We start from the raw sequence: 22128 nt of genomic DNA on the forward strand, positions 1-22128 counted from the left end.
AAACTGACATATAATGTTGCATTAATGCAAAATCCGTACTTATTTCAGTCATAATGAGAACAAAATTAGAATCCATTACAAGACTCTTTTTGATTTTCCAGGCATCAGTTTGTTTTGTTGGATTTTTGTTGCAGTATACAAAACATGAAAATTTTCAAGTTTATATATATTATTTTTCTTTTTCTGTAAATATATTTAGCTGAACAAATGAAGCTTGATTTTGAAAATGTATATGCAACAATCATGTCAAAATATGTGATGCATGATACACTCACACTGTCATGAAAAAAAATCTTGCTTCATACAACAACAACAAACATCATAAAGTATTTAAAATTTAACACTTATTATTTTAAAAAATTATTTAAATATACAATTTAGTACTCAGTTACAAAATTTTATCCCAATTAAAGTCATCTTCTATTTCATCATTATCATCTCCACCACAAGAAGCAGGAGTGTTTACTGCAGAAGAGTTGAGAGAAACATGAGAAGGCAATGGTACTGGACTTGTCTAAAGGAAAAAACAAAACAAATTTTTCATTATTAGTTGAAATTAGAATTCAATTTGTGTGTGACACAATAAGTGCAGAGTTTGTACGGGTCAAGGAAATCCTGGAAAGACATACGGGGAAAAAAAAAATTTTCAAACCTGCAAAAGTCATGGAAAATAAATAATTTCATTAAAAGTCATGGAAAAATGTCTTGAGTAGCAAGAAAGCAACAATATTTAAAAGAGAGCTAGAAATATTGAGTGATTTAGTAATATTGCATGTAAATTGAATAATCTCAAAAACAAATCTGAGTTTTGGAATCCAATTTCATCTGTTTCTGTGACAGTCGCTCGCCCTTTTTTGTGATGTGATTTTACTACAGGGGCATCCAGGGGCTTGCACAGAAATTTTGGGGCCCCTCCATATTATTAACTCCTATATTTCACACCTAGTTTTAAAAATATTGGGCCCCGCTCGGGCTGGGCCAACAGGTGTCCCTTCTCCCTCCTATGCATGCCCCTGAGGGCATTACTAATTTTGAATTCACCATTACTTTTCAGCACTTCTTATATTTTATATTCTGTAGTAGTGGACATGCATGTTCTTTATTTTGCCACGCCCCTCAAAAAGTTTAATTCAATTATTCAATTGCAAAAGTGATACTTGTGGTCGGCTGAAATATCTGGTTTAGAAAAATAACTTTACTGAAAAACGTGGCTTTACTTTTATGAACAATTATACGATCAAATTACATAGGTGATTAGATGCACTACTGATACCAAAGAGCAATGTTTTTATGAAATGAATTTATTATTGGAAACTTAGTAATGACTCATTCAATTTTTGTCCCATTCATTACTATTCTGCCCTATTTATTAAACATTTATTAGACATTTAAACATCAGTGTATTTGCATGCACTATATTTTTACTTTACTTGAATTTATATGATCAAGACAAATAAGAATAATTTATTAGTTTCTGCAGTGTGCACTGATATTTTTTCAGTCACAACTAAGAGAGGTAGTGGCATTCACATAAAACTTTTTTTAAAGCCTATTTCTAAAAATGGGCAAGTTTGCCATTTTAAATAGTACTATTCTCTTCATGTAACAAGGTCATTAAAATTTTTATGAAGTCATGAAAAAGTCATGGAAGTTTTTAAGAAAGAAATAGTTAATATGGAAGCAAGTGGAACATGGAACACTTCCACAATCACATGAATTAGTATTGTTAGAAGCTCTCATGAAGATATGCAGGGGTGAAAGAGATATTTTGGCAACCTATACTTCATAGATATACACATTAGAAAAGCAAACATGAAATTTAGCAAGATCTTTAAAATATAAATGCAATTTTACATGAAATATGAAGCAAAATTTAAAGTCATTGAAATTATTAAAATTCATTTTACTTGATTGTCAAGTTCTGTACTTTTTTCTACTCATATGCAAGTATAAAAGCATACAGAACACCACAATTTTGACGTACATACAATTGCAATGCAAATATGAGTATACAGGTAAAAATTAAACCAAATGTAATTAAACTACAAAATAGAGAAAATAAAATAAAAATGAAAAACGTAGAGAAGAATATCACTATCTTGAATTATTCAAATTGATTTTTTTAATTGATCCCAAATAAAAAAAACCTAGGATGACACAGGAAATATTTAAAACAATCTCAAAACTGTGAAATTAAATATGAACTTAAAGATTAGAAATAAACATTTTCATGGCTAGCACAGACAAACATTTTATAAAATAATTTAAAATGAGTAAAAAGTTCAACTAAACACAAGTATTGCAACCAGGGGGCCATGTTTTTTTTTTCAGTTAAATTCCCATAAATGCAACTCCTTGTTTTATTTATAGCATTTGTGTAGCTGAAATATGTGCTTGCAAACAGGAAAAATAAAGTTTGGACAAGAATATCACATAGCATCCTTTAGTTTTGCTTTTATTACACATAAGCCAAACCGAGATAAAGTTTTTGAAATGCTCCCTCCACAAAAAAGTTTTTTACTGTGGTTCAGCTAATATGTTTTTCAAAACACATCTATATTTCAAAGCCAGACTGACGAAAGGCACATTATTACTACTTAATAGGAAAGCCTAAAAACTCTTGTCTGGTGTAGACATAAGTTGGAACTCACACTCTCAACTTCATGAATAAAATCAGTTGTTTGTACAGTATCCATTGCATCTGCCGATAGTTACAGAATAAAACACTAGCAGTTGGATTTAATTTTAACTCGGCTCTCTACTTTTGCAACAGACAAGCTAATGTTCGAGACAGCTTGCACCTGTTACGGACAAAGCACATTAACTGTACTTCAAGACGTATTTTTACAAACTCTCCACTTCCAAAACATGTTCCTCGTTTAGCAATATTTTTTGTTGAGAAATGTCTTCTGAAAATTCAGCTTCGATTTTAATACTTCACTGACTTAGGATTTAATCGCTTTGGAAATATCCGTACAATGCAGAGTATTTCTTCGTGTGCTTATAGTACCATAATGCCTCTTACTGATGCATTCCTTCATTAAAGCTACACTCTCAGTGCAAATAAGGAAACCAGCCTTTCTAATATGCAGAGCAAAAAATGAAACAGATGACAATTTTTCTTGAAAAAAAATGAACAAGAAGCCTGTAAAAGTGCACCGCAAACGTTCGAATTTCTTTTCTTCATTGTGTTGAAGCAAGTTAAAGCACTGACAAAGTCCTATACTCTTTTTATAAATAAACTTGGAACTGATTTCGGCCGTTTTCTTTACTTTTTCCTCCTCCTTAGTTTGATTTTTATTTTATCAAAAACACTTTACTATCCTAAATATTGCATTTTTCCTTTTTTTCTATTTTTTGAAGCAATTAAGAGTAAACATTTCATTAAGCCTAACATGTGATTGAAATTAATCCTACAACTGTATTTTATCAAAACAATATCCTCATTGCAGAAATCACACGCATCGAAAAATTGATTTTAACACTTTTTTGCAAGTGTATTGAAATTAATGAAAGCTAGTGTATGTGTAGATCAAACAACTGAAAATTTTTCATTGCAGAGCTGGTATTTCAAAAATTTTACCATGGTTTGGCCCACATCTGCAATTTACAAAGAGAACCAAGCGCTAAAGCACTTACCTCAGAATGTGAATGATAAGATAAATTGCTACTTTCAGTTGAAAATGCATGAGGTGACTTGTTCGAGCTCCTTACAGAAGAGAGCATGCAAGAATCTATTGAAGAAGCATAAGAAATCAAATGCAATAAAAGGGCAATGGAGATACATAAATCAAAAAATAAATCCATAGAGAGAGTCGATATTTTCAAAAGTTGTATTTCTTGCTGCTCCTGAGAGACAATGTTCTTAATTTAACAGAACCATTTACGTTTGTATTGATGTTATTATTCTGTTATAGTTGCATTTTTCATTTTCTAACACAATATTTACTTAGCTGAACTGGTTGGCTGCTTTTGCTTATCTTTAGGCTTTGGTATTTTCTTATCTTTCCATTTGTTCATGTCTTTATTCTATATATATATATATATATGTATATATATACAGTCAAGTCCCGACTTACGCGAGGGATGCGTTCCAAGACCCCTCGCATAAGTCGAAATTTCGCGTTGTGGAAAAGGGTATGTGTAAAAACTTTTATAAACATACCCAATTATTTAATACACTTGTAAATGCTACTTGAAACTTAAAAACTATTTCTGAATTATACATTACTGTTTCTTACATAAAAAACTAAATTTTATTCATATTTTAAATTAAAAAAAAAAAACTTTTATTCAACATAAAATACTGCTACGATGCACAAAAAAAAAAAGATCAATGGGGAAAGAGAGAAATAAAATAAACCAGTATGGTACATACTGTTTGTAGTAAGAAAAACAAATGCTCAATGGTTTTACTGTAAAGAAGATCCAGTAATGATATTTGTAACTTAAAAAGATGAAGATGATTATGATTTCTGCTGCGTGATCAAATTGTTACTTATCTATTTTTAAATACACAATACAGTTGCTTCACTAGTTCTTTTATAAGGTTTCTACACGGCAACACCTTTCTTCCTGGTTTCATAAGCTTCGCAATACAAGAGCAGCTTCCATTTTCAAAATTTTTGGTGAAATTTTACGGATTTCCTTTTGTTGACTTTTAATTGCACATATGGACAATTTACTCATACTTTAATTGTCGTGCTACCTTCAACGCATTTTATAGTTGTTCAAGCACATAATCTTTAACTTTTCTTTAATTGTCAGAAATTTTCTCTTTTCCTTTCGATCTTCACAAGATGAAACATCGCTTTTAGGTGTCATTATATTGCTACAACTTTCACCTTTAGGATGAAAAAAATGGAAAATGAGGAGTACTCATTTGTATAAACGATGTATCTGACTAGTAAGGTGTGGGAATTTCCGCTCTCAGTGATGCTAAAGGGATGAAGGTCCATTCACGAAAAAAAAATATATATATATATATATATTAGTCAATAACAAAGCCGATACTTACAGACCGCGATTCAGTTCCGAAAATTTTCCTGTTGCGGACGAGAAATTCGCGTTATGACTAAAATTCTTTACTGGTGAAAAAAATTGCGTTACAGCCATTTCGCGTAAGTTGGATCGACTAAAATGGTGATGATGGGATGAAACCCATCTCTAATAAATTCGTAAATTAGCAGAGTATAATAAATGACTTTAAACTTTTTTTAAAAGAAGAAATAGCTTTATTTGCTATCAACACTTAAAATAAAAACATAATCATTTTAAATAAATATTTCTACGATGACCAATTGAATCCAAAGTAAAAAGCTTTATAAAACTATTGCACTATTAATATGAGTTGCCGGGATAAAATAAATATCACCGGTAATAATCATTTTCCCTATTATTCAGTAGAGTAACTTTGTAAAACTATCTTCTAACACAATCCCATTGGGAGGGAAAAAGAGCGAAGTCTTTAGACTACCCAAACATCGTGAATTAGATCGCGGAGTGCAAGTGGCAAAGATAAAAGATTCTTTTATCTTCCACCTAATTACCATATCAGTCACTAAAGCTGCGTATGACCAGATGCCAACGCCCACTACATGTGGATAACGCTATTCGCTCGAGTCAGTAATGACGAGATAAGCCACACCTTCTTCAGCGTCACACTTGTGCCATTCCCCTTCAATGACCTTCACACATGCCGACGAAAAGAGTACAAGATAACATCCGATAAATTTCCGATTAGGAATCGGTGAAAAATATGATGTAGGAAATTACTGATACTAGCTTAATATAATGCAGATTGAATAGTAAAAAGTGAGAAACATAATATAGCATTTTTATCTAACAAATGGTCCTTTCACAAAATTACAATCTATCAAAAGGAACCCTTCACTAACAGAATTCTGATAAACCAAAACAGATCTTTCATAAACTGTTTGCTGAAAAAGCAAATCTGAAATCAAAATAATGCATATTTCTGTGTATATAAAAAAAATATCAGTACACTTCTGTGATACATCTGCAAGCGATAAATAAATAATAGCGTTAAATATAGTGCTTGTTGTTTGTTTCTTTAAAAAGAACTAACAGCTTAAATCGTTTCTTTTTTCTTAAATAACATTGCTTGTTTGTTTCATCATATCCTTGCAGTGGTGTTGCTGTAAACTTCTTTGAAAATGCAGCATTAGGACTTTTTCTTGATTTTTTACAACAAAAAAAAAATGAACCCTGTAAAAAATCATGGACAGACCCTTGATACATACGTACGTACAGTGAAATCCTGTTACAGGGCTCCCAACACATTTTAGCCATAGAAAGGGGTAAAAGAGGACCACTTTGAATCAAAAAGGGGACCAAAGAGGACCAGTTAGGATTAAAAAGAGGACCTAGGGAGGACCATTCATAGTTAAACCCAGGGTAGCACCAAAAGGCAAATTAGTTGCCTGGCACTAAATACGTGAAGGTAATTCGTTAATTAACTTCAATAATGATTTTTAATGATAAATCCTTATCACATTCTGCACAACTGAATTTTTTATCCATTAAATTACACAAACATTTGGATGGGGGGAGGGGTAACAAGCAAGCATGTAACTAACCATCTTACAAAGTAACTTTAATTGTAAAATAAATTTTCTACTAATTAACGGGTAAAAACTGGTTAATTAAAAATAATCATCTAAGTGACCGATGAATTAGTGCATACCTAATAAAGACTTTTTAGATACAGTTATTACAGTAAACACCTTAGCACATAGTAGTTAACAAAATTCTTCACATAACCAGTTTAAAGAGAATTCATTTTGATATAAGGTTACCGCAAGACAAGAAGATATAGTTTAGAGGCTATGAGGTCCCCTCCCCCTCCACAACCCTTGGTTTTTACACATATTTCCAGCCTAAATATGGTAAGTTTATATACATATGAGAGTTTATGACCAAGCACCAAAGCAGGAGGTAATTTCTGGCTACGCTACTGACTGACTAAGTTCAAAAATATTATATACTTAGCATACTAATAAATGATTGCAAATCATTTAGTAGTATGCTAAGTCTCCAAATCATTTCTTCATATGTATGTATTAGTCGTTCGGGCACCAAAAAATATTGTAACTGTCTTCATGTATATATAAAAATTAGTGAGAAAGAAATTTTTTTTATTAAAGTCACCACACCCAAAAATATACAAATGCTGCTCAAGCGATTAATACACTGAATGTAAATTTGAGCCTGCTGTTACTGGATAACTTAATGTAATAAATAAATGTGTAATTTCAGATTCATAGAGCTATATTTTCGAATTAAAAATACTCATCATGAGTATTTTTAAAAAAATAAGGATACAAAGTTTTAGTTTTTAAAAATAAAATTAAATAATATAATTTGAGGTAGCACATGTCAAAACAGCTTCCAATTTTCAAAAATATTAAAATAATTACAAGATACAAAAGGATTGAAATATTGAACAAGAGAATCAAATTTTCGTGAAGTATGTTCACTGTTGGCATAATTTCCATGGGAAAAAAAACTCTCTTCAACTAAATATGACTAAAATTGAACATAAAATATGCTAGTCCAGGACAGCATATGTGAAAATAACATTCGAATGCGCAAAATATCAAAATATGTGAAGATTGAAAAAAGATTCAAATCTAAAACACAAGAAGCAATTCTTTGTGAAGTTCGAGTAAGTCCAATGCTGCTATGGTTCCAAAAATAAGAAAGTTTATTATCTATTAAAATTAAACAAAAAATAAACTAATCTATGGTAGCGAATGTCAAAATAACTTCCGATTGCCAAAAAATATCAAAATATTAACAAGATGCAAAAAGATTGAAATCTCAAACACGACAAGCAATTTTCTGCGAAGTGCGAGTAAGTTCAATGTTGCCATTATTTCAAAAAAAAGGAGTTTATTATCTAATAAAATTAAACAAAAAATAAGCTAATCTATGGTGGAGTGTATCAAATAAACTTATGATTGCCAAAAATATCAAAATATGTACAAGATGCAAAAAGATTGAAATCTCAAACACAAGAAACAATTCATTGTGAAGTTCGAGTTCGTGCAATGCTGCTATGGTTCCAAAAATAAGAAATTTTATTATCTATTAAAATTAAACAAAAAGATAAGCTAATCTATGGTGGTGCATGTCAAAATAACTTCCGACTGCCAAAAATATCAAAATATTAACAAGATGCAAAAAGATTGAAATCTCAAACACAACAAGCAATTTTCCGCGAAGTGCAAGTAAGTTTAATGTTGCCATGGTTTCGAAAAAAAAGTAGTTTATTATCTATTAAAATTAAACAAAAAATAAGCTAATCTATTATGGAGAGTGTTAAAATAACTTCTGATTGACAAAAATATCAAATTATTTACAAGATGCAAAAAGATTGAAATCTCAAACACGACAAGCACTTTCCGCGAAGTGCGAGAAAATTCAATGTTACTATGGTTCCAAATATAAAAAAGTTAATTGTCTATTAAAATTAACCAAAAAATAAGCTAATCTAAGGAGGTGTTATGTCAAAATAACTTCAGATTGCCAAAAATATCAAAATATTTACAAGATGCAAAGACACTGAAGTCTCAAAATCCAGCAAACTATTTTCGGCGAAGTCCAAGAAAGTTTGATGATACCATGGTTCCGAAAAAAAGTAGTTTAATATCTATCAGAATTAAACATAAAATACGCTAATCTACGTTAATGAATGTTAAAATAACTTCTGATTGTCAAAAACATCAAAATATTAACAAGATGCAAAAAGATTGAACTCGCAATCGAACACAAGTTCAGAAAATTGCACTGTTGAAACATTCTTGATTTTTTTCAAGGTTTTTAAATTGAGTACGAACTTGTGAGAAATTTCGGTAGCAAAATGCTTTGATTTGACGTCATAACTCCTCCCCCAAACCTCTCCATTTGCTGGATTTCCATGTTACAGCGGTTGAAGGAGGAGTAATGACGTCAATATGAAGCAAAATACCAGAAAGTCAGGTTCAATAGAAAGACGGCGCCGCGGCCGCATCTTCGGGCGTAAGAAACGTCAGCACACAGTATCTTTTAATGTAATGAAAATTTTTAAAATCTGGTTTTTGAGTAAAAACAATATAAAAGCGGACTAAACGGATCAAAATGTTAAAAAACGGTCAAAAGCGGACTTTACCCTAAAAAACTGACTTTGGCGGGAAAAGCGGACCATTTGGGAGCCCTGTGTTACAACAAGCTTCAAGGGACTGCAAATTTTACTTGCTGCATTGGGAATTTTGTTGTGATGTAATTCAAATGTAACAGCAATTAAATCAGGACTAAAAATATATTTCATTGAAACAGAAATTTTGTTATACTGGTATTCGTTGTAAGGGGATTTCACTGTGATAGAAATTATTAGAGAACACTCACCTCTAGAATAGGTATCTGAACAAGGACTGTTATAACAAGATTGCGGCATACCAGAAGTAGAAGAAGGAGGAACTGATTGCATGACACCAGAATGTGAGAATAAAGCATTCAAAGATGAATTTAAATCAGCCAGCTGTTCCTCAGAAAGTAAAGCCATTGCAGGATCTCGCGCCTTTATACTGTCCATCATCACTGAGAGAAAACAATTTGCTTATTCACAGGAGGATAAAACTTACTAAATAAAATGCAAGAAATTAACAGAAATCATAAGTAATAAGCATCAAAATGTGATATTTATAACCATCAAAATTAATTTATAGACGAGGTTGCCATAATGCTGGTTCCACATTCTACCTCGAGAGCACGAGAGGTTTTTTATTTTTTTATTATTGACGAGGGGAGCGCTGAATGAGAGAGCCGTACACTGTCTCAGGCGAGTGTTTTGCACGCAAAGAAGCCGGTGACGTTACGAGCATTTCATTCAACTATCAATGTCAACTCCGCTTCGTTTGTTTACAAAATGGACCACGAAGTAGCTGCAGTTTTTGCGAGATGTGTGTGCCTATTTACCACATCAAGAAGGTAAAAAAAAAGTGGAAGAAATTTTTAAGTTTTGGTAAATTTGTAAACATAGTATGCAACTGAACAGAAAATTAAAATATCAGAGTAGAACAGTGGTGCACTCCGGAGTCTTTTCCGGGAGGGGCTAGCATTTTGCGGATAAGAGAGGAGGGGCAAAAAAAGCATTTTTCCAACCCCTCCCAGATTAATGTTTTTTTTTTTTTTTTTTTCGTAAAAGTAAAGTTCTTTACAGTTTTTATTTTAATTATTAACTGACTTAATAAAATTTCAGCAAAGATTAGATTTTTTCTCCTCTGTTCTCAATGCTATCTTTCTCTCTATCTATCGAACTACAAAATCAGTTTGAATTTTCAAATCATGAAAGATACACACCAATCTAATGAGGTTATTTCCATCCATGTCCTAAGCTACAAAATGTTTGGCTATCCCAAGGTACAATCAGCACGTGGTTTAAGAAAAACCAAAATAATGGTCAATCCAGATGCAATATCATTTTTTTCTCATAAGCAAATTATTTAAAGTACTTTTCTTTCATAACATAACTAGCAAAAATAGACGGTGATGCCTGGGTCAGTAATAATGGGGTGAGATAAATAAATACCTTTGTGCTGAACAGTAAGATAAGAAAAATAACGTTAAAAAAGCACAAATTTGCCAATTACAGCAGACACGTGTTTCGGTGTTACAGGGAAACGCCTTTTTCAATGCAAAAAGTAATGAGCTTATGGATGAAAAGACATCCGACAAAAGTGTCGACGACAAATTTGTCGGATGTCTTTTCATCCATAAGCTCAAGCAGTTAAAGCTTATGGATAAAAGCGTTATAAAAGCTCCTTTTCAAGCAGTTGAACTCATTATAATAATGCTGTTTCAAGTGCAGGTGAATTGTTAAAAGTACAGGGGAAATTAGGATAAGCCTTACAAATAATTATAAAGCCTGATTAAGAATTCTTAATATTTTTGGAGTTTTGCAACCTTAAATATTTCATAAAAATGTACTAAAATAAAACAACACTAGCATTTCACAGTTAATTAGAAAATTAAATAAAAAGCAGAAAATAAGCAACTTGCCTGTACAATATTAAATTTTACCAGCCATAACAAGCAGCGAAGAACGAAGAAATGAGCTATGCTTACTAAAAACAAAAACAAATTCCGTGCGCGAACAGATGGCGGCGCCATCATTACGCAGGATATTCCTTTGACTCGTGTTTGAGTTTACCGCCAGAAAATTGAGACACCACAAGGTGAGACAATGCCCAGGCGAGGCACCACAAGAGTTCCCTCCACATTCTTAATCTCACATTGTCTCCGGGTCTCGTGCAAGAATGTGGATGAGGCCTAAAAGTTCAAAAATGAAATTTCCTGACATTTCTAGGTTTTTCAGATCATTTTTGAAAAACTCCAAGCTAACAGATGTCAACTTGCCTTAGGTTTTATTAATATTGTACATTTTTACTGTAAATAAACCTCCACTAATAAAAAAAAAGCTTCTATAAATCAAAATTTGGGTTGAGTCAAAACTAACTTGAAAATTAATTATTCAGTAAATAATGTAAGATTTTACAAATGCTTTGAAAGATCAACAATTTCCAACTTAATTCCCTTATCTTAATTCCTGCAATTATGCTGTGAAAAAATTGATTTATTTTTCTTTGTAAGCATTTTATTTCATTCAAAACTCTTTCTCAACATTTCATTTACTTTTTTATCACTTTGGAGTTTCTCTATGGAAAGATATGTTTTTAGCTCATTCAACTATGATTGAGAATATTGTTAAAGACCAAAATTGATCCAAGCTCCCTGCTGCCTGTCGTCAGTCCTTCATGCTACAAGATACTTTTTTTTGCAAATTTTTGACTAACAGAATCAGCATCCTTGATAGTACATAATACACTTATAGTTGGAGCATACCTAATCTGTCAACATAGTAATGCTATGGTTAGGAACTGAATAGCCTTTACACTGCTACCAGGTTAGGTTTGCTCCATCTATAAAAGTGTAACATTGCTGAACAAAACTTATCACCATCATGATAAAATGCATCTTGTAACCAAAAACATTGGTCTGTGAGATTCAAAAATAAAAGCATAAGCATTTACTGCAATAATGATTAAATTTGCAATTAAAATTCTTAATGCATAAGAATATGGCTAGCTACACTACTCTTCCAAAATAAATTCTGACACAATCGTTTGTCCCTGTACAAGTAAATATCAAAACCTAGTTGAAATACAAAAAAATTTTTTCAGAGACCATGGGAAAAGAGAAGCAAAAAATTACATCTACAGGCACCTACGTAAGTTTTTTTGAATTTAAGCTGAACAAAAAAAAGTCAATTCATAAAACCAATTACTTCATAAAAGCATAGGACTGATTTTTTGTCTAGATAAAGTCTTTCAAAAGAAAGAAAGAAAAGAAAACTCCTTTTTTAAATCACATTATTGTCTTAAAAGTTATTAAAATTAGGATGTTTCTTAAACATTTGTTTCTGCCCCAATACAACCCTAAAATATCCAGCTCGAACACATAGTAATTTTTGGAAACAACAGAAACATGAAGAGCAAGTGTTATAAAAAAATTAAATTTCCAAGCAACACTTTTTCCCAAGCAGTTAAAGTAGAACAAAAAGAGAAAAAAAAATTAAAAACTAAAATATGGGACCGATTTGTCACGGCAAAGTTCTTTTTAAAAAAAAACTTTTTTTTTGTATATATTTTGTTAAAAGCTATCAAGATAGACCAGAATTTTTAATTTAATAGCTTCACTTTCATCTTCACCCTCGCACAATCCTTGCTCTTGTGAGAAACTTTTTTCAAAAAAATTTATTTTCTACACTTTTGCTTTGTGCAAAGCTGTTGATTTGAAATGCAATACAGACTAGTTAAATTTACCTTGAAAGTGAGACATATCAATGTCTTGTAAGCAGCCATTCCCAGACATCTTAGCACTTTCTCTCAACCAGTCCAAGCTTTGCATGAAATCAACTGCCGATATTTTGTCATGTGCTATAAGTTTCAAAAAAAAAGTCACAAATTGTCAGATAATTATTATAGTAAGCCAGGGCTTTCAGAACTGTGGTTCGCGGACCCCTTAGGGTTCCGGCAAGCCTTAATAGGGGGCCATCACATACTTCGGGGAAAATGGTTTATACATGTTAAATGATATTTAACAATCCTTTTATATTTGAAAACTAGAATTTTTTCCTTTGAAGAGTGGACTTTGGGAAAAAAAGTTATGGAGTTCTTCGAAAATTACTTCCCCACATCTCGAGATACACTGCTGTAATCAGTGGTGCAGCCAGAAAAATTTTCTGGGAGAGATTTTTAAAATCCAATATTGTTGCTTTCTTAACTTTCATTTATAATGCAAAAATATTCAATATGCTTAATCAAAGAGTTATTATGGATTAGTAATTACTCATTTAAAGTATTTGCTATTTTAAAAAATATATAATTTGTATTGATATCACTATCGAACTTTAAAACTAAGAAATTGGGGAAAAGCACAGTATATTTATCATTTATTTTATTTTAATCTCATATTCATTATTTGGGGGGGGGGATTGGCATGATCATTTAAAACTTCCTCCTCAGATACTCCAATGTCTCTATGGATGTCCAATGCTAGCTAAGAACCGTTTCAATATTTCTATGAGAATTTGGGAACGGTCTCAGAAAATCCGGTATGGTACGTTTCCCTAAAAAAGATTTGTGGTGTGCTAGACGTGCTGAGGCACCATAATACCCTGTAGCGTTTTATTGAGAACATTTTAGCTCTCTTATATCCGTAGGGGTGCTCATCACGAAATATCACTTGTATAGTTAAGAACTAGAAAATAATTTGTGACTTCTTCTTGATCATTAAATGCAGTAAGATATTCTGTTGAAACTGATTCCGCTTGGAAAAGTTCAAATATTGTTTTTTTTCCCTTGATTTGTACGGGAGGAATGAATGTGTTTCAGTTCTCAAAGAAGAGTCATGAGTCAGTGTTCAATAAATGTTCTCAAATGTGTTCCCAAAAGCATAAAAATATTTGCTTAATCAGACAAGCTTTCTGAAAAGTGTTCTTGGAGATGTTTCAAGACATGTGCTTCTAAGTACTCTAAAAAAGGGGGGGGGGGGGGTCTGAGTTCATAAAGCATTTAAAACATGCTCAAAAAGTGTCCTAAGATTACTCTGCAAAATGAAATATCGAATTTGACAGGATTCTGAACCTGGTAATCGACTTCAGCAATCAATTCGATGAACAATTTTGAATTCTCATTGTTTGATACCAGTTTGATCAATATGATTTTTGTAGAACTTCAGAATTTGTAAATAAAGTTAGGCCTTGTAAAACCTACCAAGGGGCCATCCACAAATTAAATCACTCTTTAAGGGGTGGGGATATGGAACGTCATTTTAGTTTGGAACAAGAGAAGGGAGAGTTTAACAAGAGGGACTTCACACATCTAAAAAACAGCAGAGGAGGTAAGGTGCAGCAGGACACTGAAAAATAGAGGAAGGAGTCTCAAACATGTTGAAAAACAGTGTGACAGAGGTTTTTTTCTCAAGGGGTCCGCAATAAATATTGATTTACAAAAAGGGTCCAATTGCTAAAAAGTTTTTTTTTTTTTTTTTTTTTTAAATGTTGGACTTTGTAAAACAACATAAAACTCTGAAATAAAAATTAATACCTTGATACTGGGATCCATCAACATTATGTAAACTGCCATTGCAAGAATTTTTCGCATTTTCTCTTAGCCAATCCAGATTTTGCATGAAGCTAGCAGCAGTCAACCTATCGGGAACTGACAAAAAACAAAAAATCTGTAATTAATCTTCTAAAATTTTAGTTAGAAAAACTAACTATTGTAACATTAAAAAAAATGGATTTCATTTGAAGCATTTTAAAATAAAATTGCGAGGTTTTTTTTGTTTTTTTTTTTGCATAAAAGGGAAACAAAACCCTCGTAAGAACTTTGACTTAAAAGAAATACATTTGAGACATAGAGACAACTTTGTATTGAAAACTCTAAATTATTTATGGACCAAATGAAAACCTTGAGGTAAAGGAATATTCAAGTTATAAAGCTACGAGTTAAAGAGAGTTGATTGAATACAGTATATTAGAAAAATTAAACACTAAAGGAAAAGTTCTATTATGCATATTTTTGATTTTGTTTGGCTAAAACCCTTTTTATGCTGGAAACAAAATTCAGGGAAGCAAGGATTAAAGAACTAATGATAAGAATGATGTAAAAACATGTGTCACTCTGGTGCTGAAAAGGTAAAGATGACAGACAAGTACTATTTAAAAGACAACCTTGTTGATGAGAGGCATTTCCATTGAACTGCTGACTGTGATTTTGATTACAACAACTGCTCACTGTATCTGAAGGCATCATATGTGCAGAACAATGACCTATATAACAAATAATGCAGTAATAAATAATAGTTTTCAAAATAGTCTCCCTTTTTAGAAAAATTAACATTGAGGTTATATTAATGCAATGATAATAAAATGATACGAAAAAATTCTGTATTTTTGTTGCAGCATTACAAACTAGTGAACACTGATATTAGAAAAAGAACATTAATATCCTGAGAGTTACTTTACAGGCGGAAAAAAATAAATAAAGGGAAATAAAGAAGTATTCATCATAACTGAACTAATAACATGGTGACTGAATATATTTTATTTTTTATCAGGAAAACAAGAAGTTCCGTCTAGAATACTCAGGTTTTAAAAATTATTTCATAAACTATTACACTTAATACTATAAATGATATATACATATAAAGATAAACTTAGGGTTTCCAACCTTGGAGAAACAATTTGAGGAGCATCTGGGGTGAGTTTGAGGGGCAATTTTAAATTTTGCAAAGCAGTTCGGTAGTTTGTATAAAAATCAATAAAAATAGCTAAAACCACTTGTCAAAAATTGTTTTACAGCTTTAATAAGTCATTTTAAGCACAAGTATGAATATAATTATTTTTTAATTAATGAAACAGGTTTGAACACTATTTCAATCTTCGAGTATAAGCAACTTTAATTTTCCATATATATATATGTTTGTTATGATAAAATAGTAAAATTTAAGTTTGAAAAGTTTTGGCCGGGAATGAGGAGTAAAAGTTCTTTGAGGAGCCGCGGAGTCTTGCCATTTTTGACTCCGGCAAAAAATGCAAGGATTTTGTAGCTCTGCATTTTTGCGGAGCAACTCCGCAAAATGCGGTGCAGTTGGCAACCCTGGATAAACTAGTGTTTTTTTTTTCACTCACAAATGTTTGATGTGTATGCCTTTCATAAACCGACACACACCTATAACATATACTTTGTAGTGTTTCACTGTTAATTTTTCGAAATTCTACACACATGCTATTTTCAGTTTTAGCAATGTTGCAGGCAATGGTAGTGTATAAATACTGTCCTTAACAAAACCCCATTAAAAATATCACATGGAGCCAGGTTTGGAAATCTGGCTGGCCAGTGCATAAAGGATAACTCATCATCACCTGCACGGCCAATCCAGCTTTGCGGAACAGCAGTGGTGCAGTGAAGTGGGGTTGGGAGTGAAGGGTAAAAACATCCCCCCATAGGTCTTGGTTTTAATATTGTTGTCAATATTAATACAATAGCTCAGAGTTTTCCAAACTGAGGTCCGCGAACCTTATCCAGCTAAAACCTTAAATATAACTGAGGGACGAGTAACGATATTTTAATTCAAAATGAAAGCACATTTATGAGGAACAAAAAAGTTTTTACTTAAGTACATGCAGGATTCAGCAGCCCCTCTCCCGAACTCTCGGAAGTAAACGCACTACACATTACTTAATTTTGTGTAAATGACAAAGTTCATATTGTTACAAGAATATAGAAAATAAAATGCAAACATTGAGGCACATTTTTGCAGCTGGGATGTTATACTTCAAATAAAACATGCACCAAATTCCGCAAAAGGGGGGGGGGATCCGTTTGTAACCTCCCCCCTTGGGGGAATTGGGAATCTCTGCAGTAGCTAATACACATGTAAGGACTGTTGTAACCAAAAATAAAAAAAAACCTCCAGAAGAAATTTCTGGCTGCACTACTGCGGAACATGCCCATTTAAGTAGTTACGTACGTTCAAAAAAACTTTCACAGTTTATATTTGTTTTTATGTATCTTTTATAGTGGTAAGTGTAATAGTTTATAAGATATAAATTTTTTAAACCAGGATTTTCTTTTATGCTAACCTTGTACTTATGTGCAAGAGTAATCATTTGAATGGAACATAGATAGGTAACGCCATCTGATAGTCAATATTTCGTTTCAGAAGGACGACTCAAATGAGCGTCAGTCGTCCCACTGAGTAGCATTTGCTGTAATGCAAAAGCGTTGTTCGGATCTGAAGAGCATATTTGCATCGCTCGTCCTGAACGGGTTAAAGGAACACTTAAAGAAACAAATACTGACACATTCTATTATAATTTCTTAATATCCAACTGTCAATTAAAAATAACATTAAAAGACTGACTGCAGAAAAATAAATAGAAACAGTAGCAATATTTCCGATCGCTTGAAAATTAGGGCTGATTTTTTTTTTTAATTCAATGAATTATAAATGCTTTAAGAAGTCAAGAAGCAAAATTTTACTGACATTCATTCAGAATGGGAACAACAGTTAATAAATATAGTAGTAGTGGAAACTAACTTTTTGCAAAAATTGCCTTGCAAAAGCTAGCTTTTTACATAAATAGCGATCGTAAAAACAAAGCTTTTCTTCCAAAAGGGAATATTTCTGATCGTGAATGTGTTTTTAAACTGTTTTCTTATTTTTAAAAATGCTTACTTTCAAAAAATAAATATGGTAAAATGTTTGCCATTTTCCCCAAAAAAGTATGAGGTAAACTTACAGGGTGGCGACAGGAACTGTGAAAAAAAGTTCCCTGACTTTTCCCTGATTTCCCTGATTAAGTTCACCAAATTTCCCTGATTTACGTTACCAATGATAATGGTTTTCTTTCTTTCTCTACTTGAAATCCATTGTATATCTGTATAAAATGCAGTATTTTTAACGTTTTAAGCTGTGTAAAGTTGTTGAACTAAAGATATATTTTCAAAAGATGTTACTTTTTTTTAAAATAAAATGGTTAAAAAAATATATCAAGTCAATCTTTGGGGGGGGGGGGGGGACCTACAAAACAGTACATTAAATTTTTCTACAATGGAAAGATTATAGAAAATTTAAAAAAAAAAAATACTTCACTTCCAGAAACCACTTAGCATGAGAATTTTAAGAAACTATTAAAATTACTCTTAAAAACATATGTGTATTTAAGATAGAACTAAAAAGTAATTAAAGTCATTTTGAACTAAATTTTCAAACAGTATAATAATTGTTGCAAGAATAACAAGTAATAGTGAAAGAATAGAATATTTATGCAAAACAGATGAAACCATTTGACATCCATTCATAGGAAGCTTTTCTCTAATCAAAAACATAGGTTTTAATGAATGAATACAGCATTTTAACAATATAAAAAAAATTTCTTAAGTACACAAGTTAACTCTATTTAAAATCATTTCAGTATGTAATGAAAAAAAAATCTTAGATTGCTTTTGTAACAAAAAACTTTGAAATGCAAGAAAAAAAAAGAAAAAAAAAGCAATTAGTTAATTTTAAAACATCTAAAAGAATACAACTTGGTTATAAAATTAAAGAATCACTTAAGTCTGAAGAAAAGAAAACCTTTATAATCTGCGGTGGCAACAAATAGTATAACGGCAAAAAACAAAGTTTTTTTTTATTGAAAGTTCAGTTTTAGCAATTAAATTGAAAATGCAAAGAAGTGATAACTTTTAAGCTTTTATAGTATTAATTCAAAAACCAAAGATTTCTTCTTAAGATCGTGATTACAGTACGCTAATCACTTCAAGACAACGGAATAAAGGCAAAGAAGCTAAGGCATTAATGAAGGCTTCCTCTTTGCCTGTATGGTTGTTTATTTTACGTAGCATTGAAAGCGTAAAAGGAAATTTCAAGCTAGGTAAAATAAACAACCTAACAGACACAGAAGCAATCTTAGGAAGTTCATCCTTTGGTTAATAAGTAAGATTCAATACTTTGACGTTGAGGAAAAAAGATGCACAAATATGCGGCAGTGTATAATCACACCTCATTAATTTTATTTTTTTTTTTTTTAACAGATCATTGGCCGAAAATGCGAAGGGAAATTAGAGTACTTAATTTTGTAAAGCAAAAAAAAAAAAAAAAAAAATCTTCATAAAATAAATTTTCCCTGATTTTTTGTTATTTTTTCAAAATTCCCTGATATTTCCCTGACTTTTCCCTGATTAATAAAGTTCCCTGACTGTTCCCTGATCTCCCTGATTTCCCTGATCTGTCGCCACCCTGACTTATGAGTGAATTTTAAATTTTACTTCTCTAGGAAAAGGAAAGGGAAGAGAGTTTTTGCATAGTTTAGTTGTTTTATCAGTAGTCACCATTTGTTTTTGCAATTTAATGCAAAATAATCATATTTGGTCTTTTTTTAACAAAAATAATCACCATATTTGCTTTAAAATAGTAGCTTTAGTTGTTCGTTTAGTTGCCAGTGGCAGCCCTGCATATGTGATTAGGGAAAATTTTATGTATAATACATTTGCAACTTTTAAGTTGGGTGCATCAAATAAAGCCAAAAAGAATACCCCCCCCCCCCCCTTTTTTCTGATGTAGGGTAGCAAAAATTCACTAGACTGTGATTTTGTCATCATTAGAAAGTCTAACTGGTGATAAAAGCAAAACTTACCCATGTCATGAAATGCTGGGTGAGAATTGGACATACTTGTTCTTTCTGCATTAAGGTGAACCTTTATAGAACACAAACCAAACAGAATGAGAATGGTAAAAGAGGGAGTACAAACACATAAGTACAGAGTGAAATTCCGTTACAACAAACTCTGAGCGACCGGAAAAAAAATTCGTTGTAACAGAATATTCGTTGTATTAAAACTTTCTTAAAACTTTCCTTATTTTTATAAAAGAGTTAATTTTGCAAATATGCAGTCTAATATAGCTATATCTGCAACGTCTACCATTACTAACAATCTAAAATATAAGTAAACACATTATTTATTCTGAAAAAACAAAGAGAAAAATATTGAGCACTGAACTTTTATTCATTGCTCAGCTTCACAAAAAAGCGCTATTTTGTACAAGAGTTTTGGTCCCAGTGGACATTATAAAAGATTCTTATTTGTGAATGGCACTTAAACCACAAGAAAAGTTGAAAACTTGCTGACCCCCTTTCGAATTTGCAAGGTGCTTTACATTTAGTGTGCAGAAATCGACTGTGCCTGGCTAGACAGTGGCGTTTGTTGCTATACATCAACTTGAATTTCATCATAAATGGATTTCTACCTTGAATGACTCTGTTCCAAAAATACAAACTGAGCTTTCACATTATGACTTGTGAACGTCGTTTTTTATTTTCTGAAAACAGTGCTAAGAAAAAATATTCTAACTGAAGTTGAAAAAAACATTTTGTTGTAACAAATTAAAAAAAAAGACTTCGTTAAAATGAGATTTTTTATACCTTATCTAAATAGGATTTAAAATGGGGCCGGATGTTCTGTTTGTTGTAACGGATATTTTGTTGTGTCGGTATTCGTTGTAACAGCATTGCACTGCACAATAATGTTTTTTAAAAACATGGAAATTTACATTCTATATTATGTTAAAATATAATGAGTTACATCATGTTAAAATTATGTTTTTTCAGTAATTACTATATTTCAAAAATTACTCTCTACATTAAATCTCTTAAACTTTTGGAACAGTTGAACAAAGAATTTTGCATTTAGAAACTAGCACATTAATAAAATGATAAAAAACTATGCTAGGATGCTGGAAAGCAAAAAGAAAAATACAAACTGTCATTTGATGACTAGGTTGGGAACAAACTGGCGCCATTTGATGGCAATGAACTGGACTTGGTAAACTGGTGTTTGAGCTGCTATCTGGACTATACGGAAATACCTATTGAAACAAAAATGACAATCAGTGACCAAAAAAAAAAGCAACAACAATGAGAAGGCACATAAAGTTAGTATAACAACAAAATTAAAATCAGTCTGAAAACTATTAAAATAAATTCAAAAACTAATAGTTTAAACAAATAGTTTAAAAACTTATTTAAAATATTAACAGGTTTTTTAAATGGTACAAGTACCTTTTCTCGTTGTCTACACTTTCTTCTACGGCAATCATCGGCATCTGATGGTGCATGATCTATTGCCCAGTATGAACCCTACAGAAAGAAATCAAGTTTTTTGTATTTTCCTTTTCTTTTCAAAAGAACAAACGAGAAACAAAATTAGTTTTTTATATGTAAAAATTGTAATCAAAATTATTCTATTAAATTGTAATGAGTAAAAGATATCATTGCAACAAAATACTTCATTTAAATACTAAGTATTTTTTAAACAAGTTTTTAATAATTTAAGAAACTTCAATTACTGTTATTTTTCTTTCATTATTTATTCACTTATTTCTTTTCAATACATAATTAGTCAATCACCTGATTATGGTTTTATGCTTAAGCAAAATGCTTCAGCTGTTAGAGGTCTATGTTTCAAAAACAATAATAGTCATGTTATTTTTATCCACTAGCAAATCACCAAGACATTAATATCTTCTTCTTAAAAGTTCAAATACAATAATAAGTCATTGGGCACCCCTGAACACCCCTATTCTGAACACATTTTGACGGTCTCTGCAAAACTCCATAGACTTAACATAGGCTGACACCTCTCTGTACTCTGAACACCCTAGTAAGTGTCCTTAGGAGTCTAATTAAGAAATTGTTATGTCAAGCAGGAGAAAAACTTTTTCATACAGTTGTTTTAAAAAACATGCTACTGCTTTTAAGTTTATTATTTAGCAAACAAAACTCATTAACAAAAATTATTTGCAAACCTTAAGAAAAAATTCTTATTTCAATTGAAGTTTCAAGCTAAACAAACTACTAATGCTGTTACTTCATGATAAAAAAAAAAAAGGAGACCCATTCACTAGTATGTAGACGCCATATATGTTGAATTTCGACCACTGGGCTAACACTAGTAATAATAATACACAGATAAAATGTAAAACATAATAATCTAAAAT

At 31.5% G+C, this 22128-nt stretch overlaps 1 protein-coding gene across 1 annotated transcript in view; it reads right to left on the bottom strand.

Moving 5' to 3' along the window:
* Nucleotides 1–388: 388 nt before the first annotated feature.
* Nucleotides 389–22128, bottom strand: part of LOC129219809 (forkhead box protein J2-like) — a 35595-nt gene continuing 13855 nt past the window's right edge. Inside the window, exons 3-11 of the mRNA XM_054854114.1 lie at nucleotides 21191–21268; nucleotides 20893–20997; nucleotides 19769–19829; nucleotides 15299–15397; nucleotides 14670–14783; nucleotides 12885–12998; nucleotides 9409–9600; nucleotides 3640–3734; nucleotides 389–514 (exon numbers count right to left, since the gene is read on the bottom strand). Of these exons, the coding sequence (XP_054710089.1) occupies nucleotides 389–514; nucleotides 3640–3734; nucleotides 9409–9600; nucleotides 12885–12998; nucleotides 14670–14783; nucleotides 15299–15397; nucleotides 19769–19829; nucleotides 20893–20997; nucleotides 21191–21268 (984 nt within the window). The remainder of the gene's footprint in view (nucleotides 515–3639; nucleotides 3735–9408; nucleotides 9601–12884; nucleotides 12999–14669; nucleotides 14784–15298; nucleotides 15398–19768; nucleotides 19830–20892; nucleotides 20998–21190; nucleotides 21269–22128) is intronic.

Source organism: Uloborus diversus, chromosome 4 (genome assembly GCF_026930045.1).
Source record: "Uloborus diversus isolate 005 chromosome 4, Udiv.v.3.1, whole genome shotgun sequence".
Taxonomy (NCBI): Eukaryota; Metazoa; Arthropoda; class Arachnida; order Araneae; family Uloboridae; genus Uloborus; species Uloborus diversus.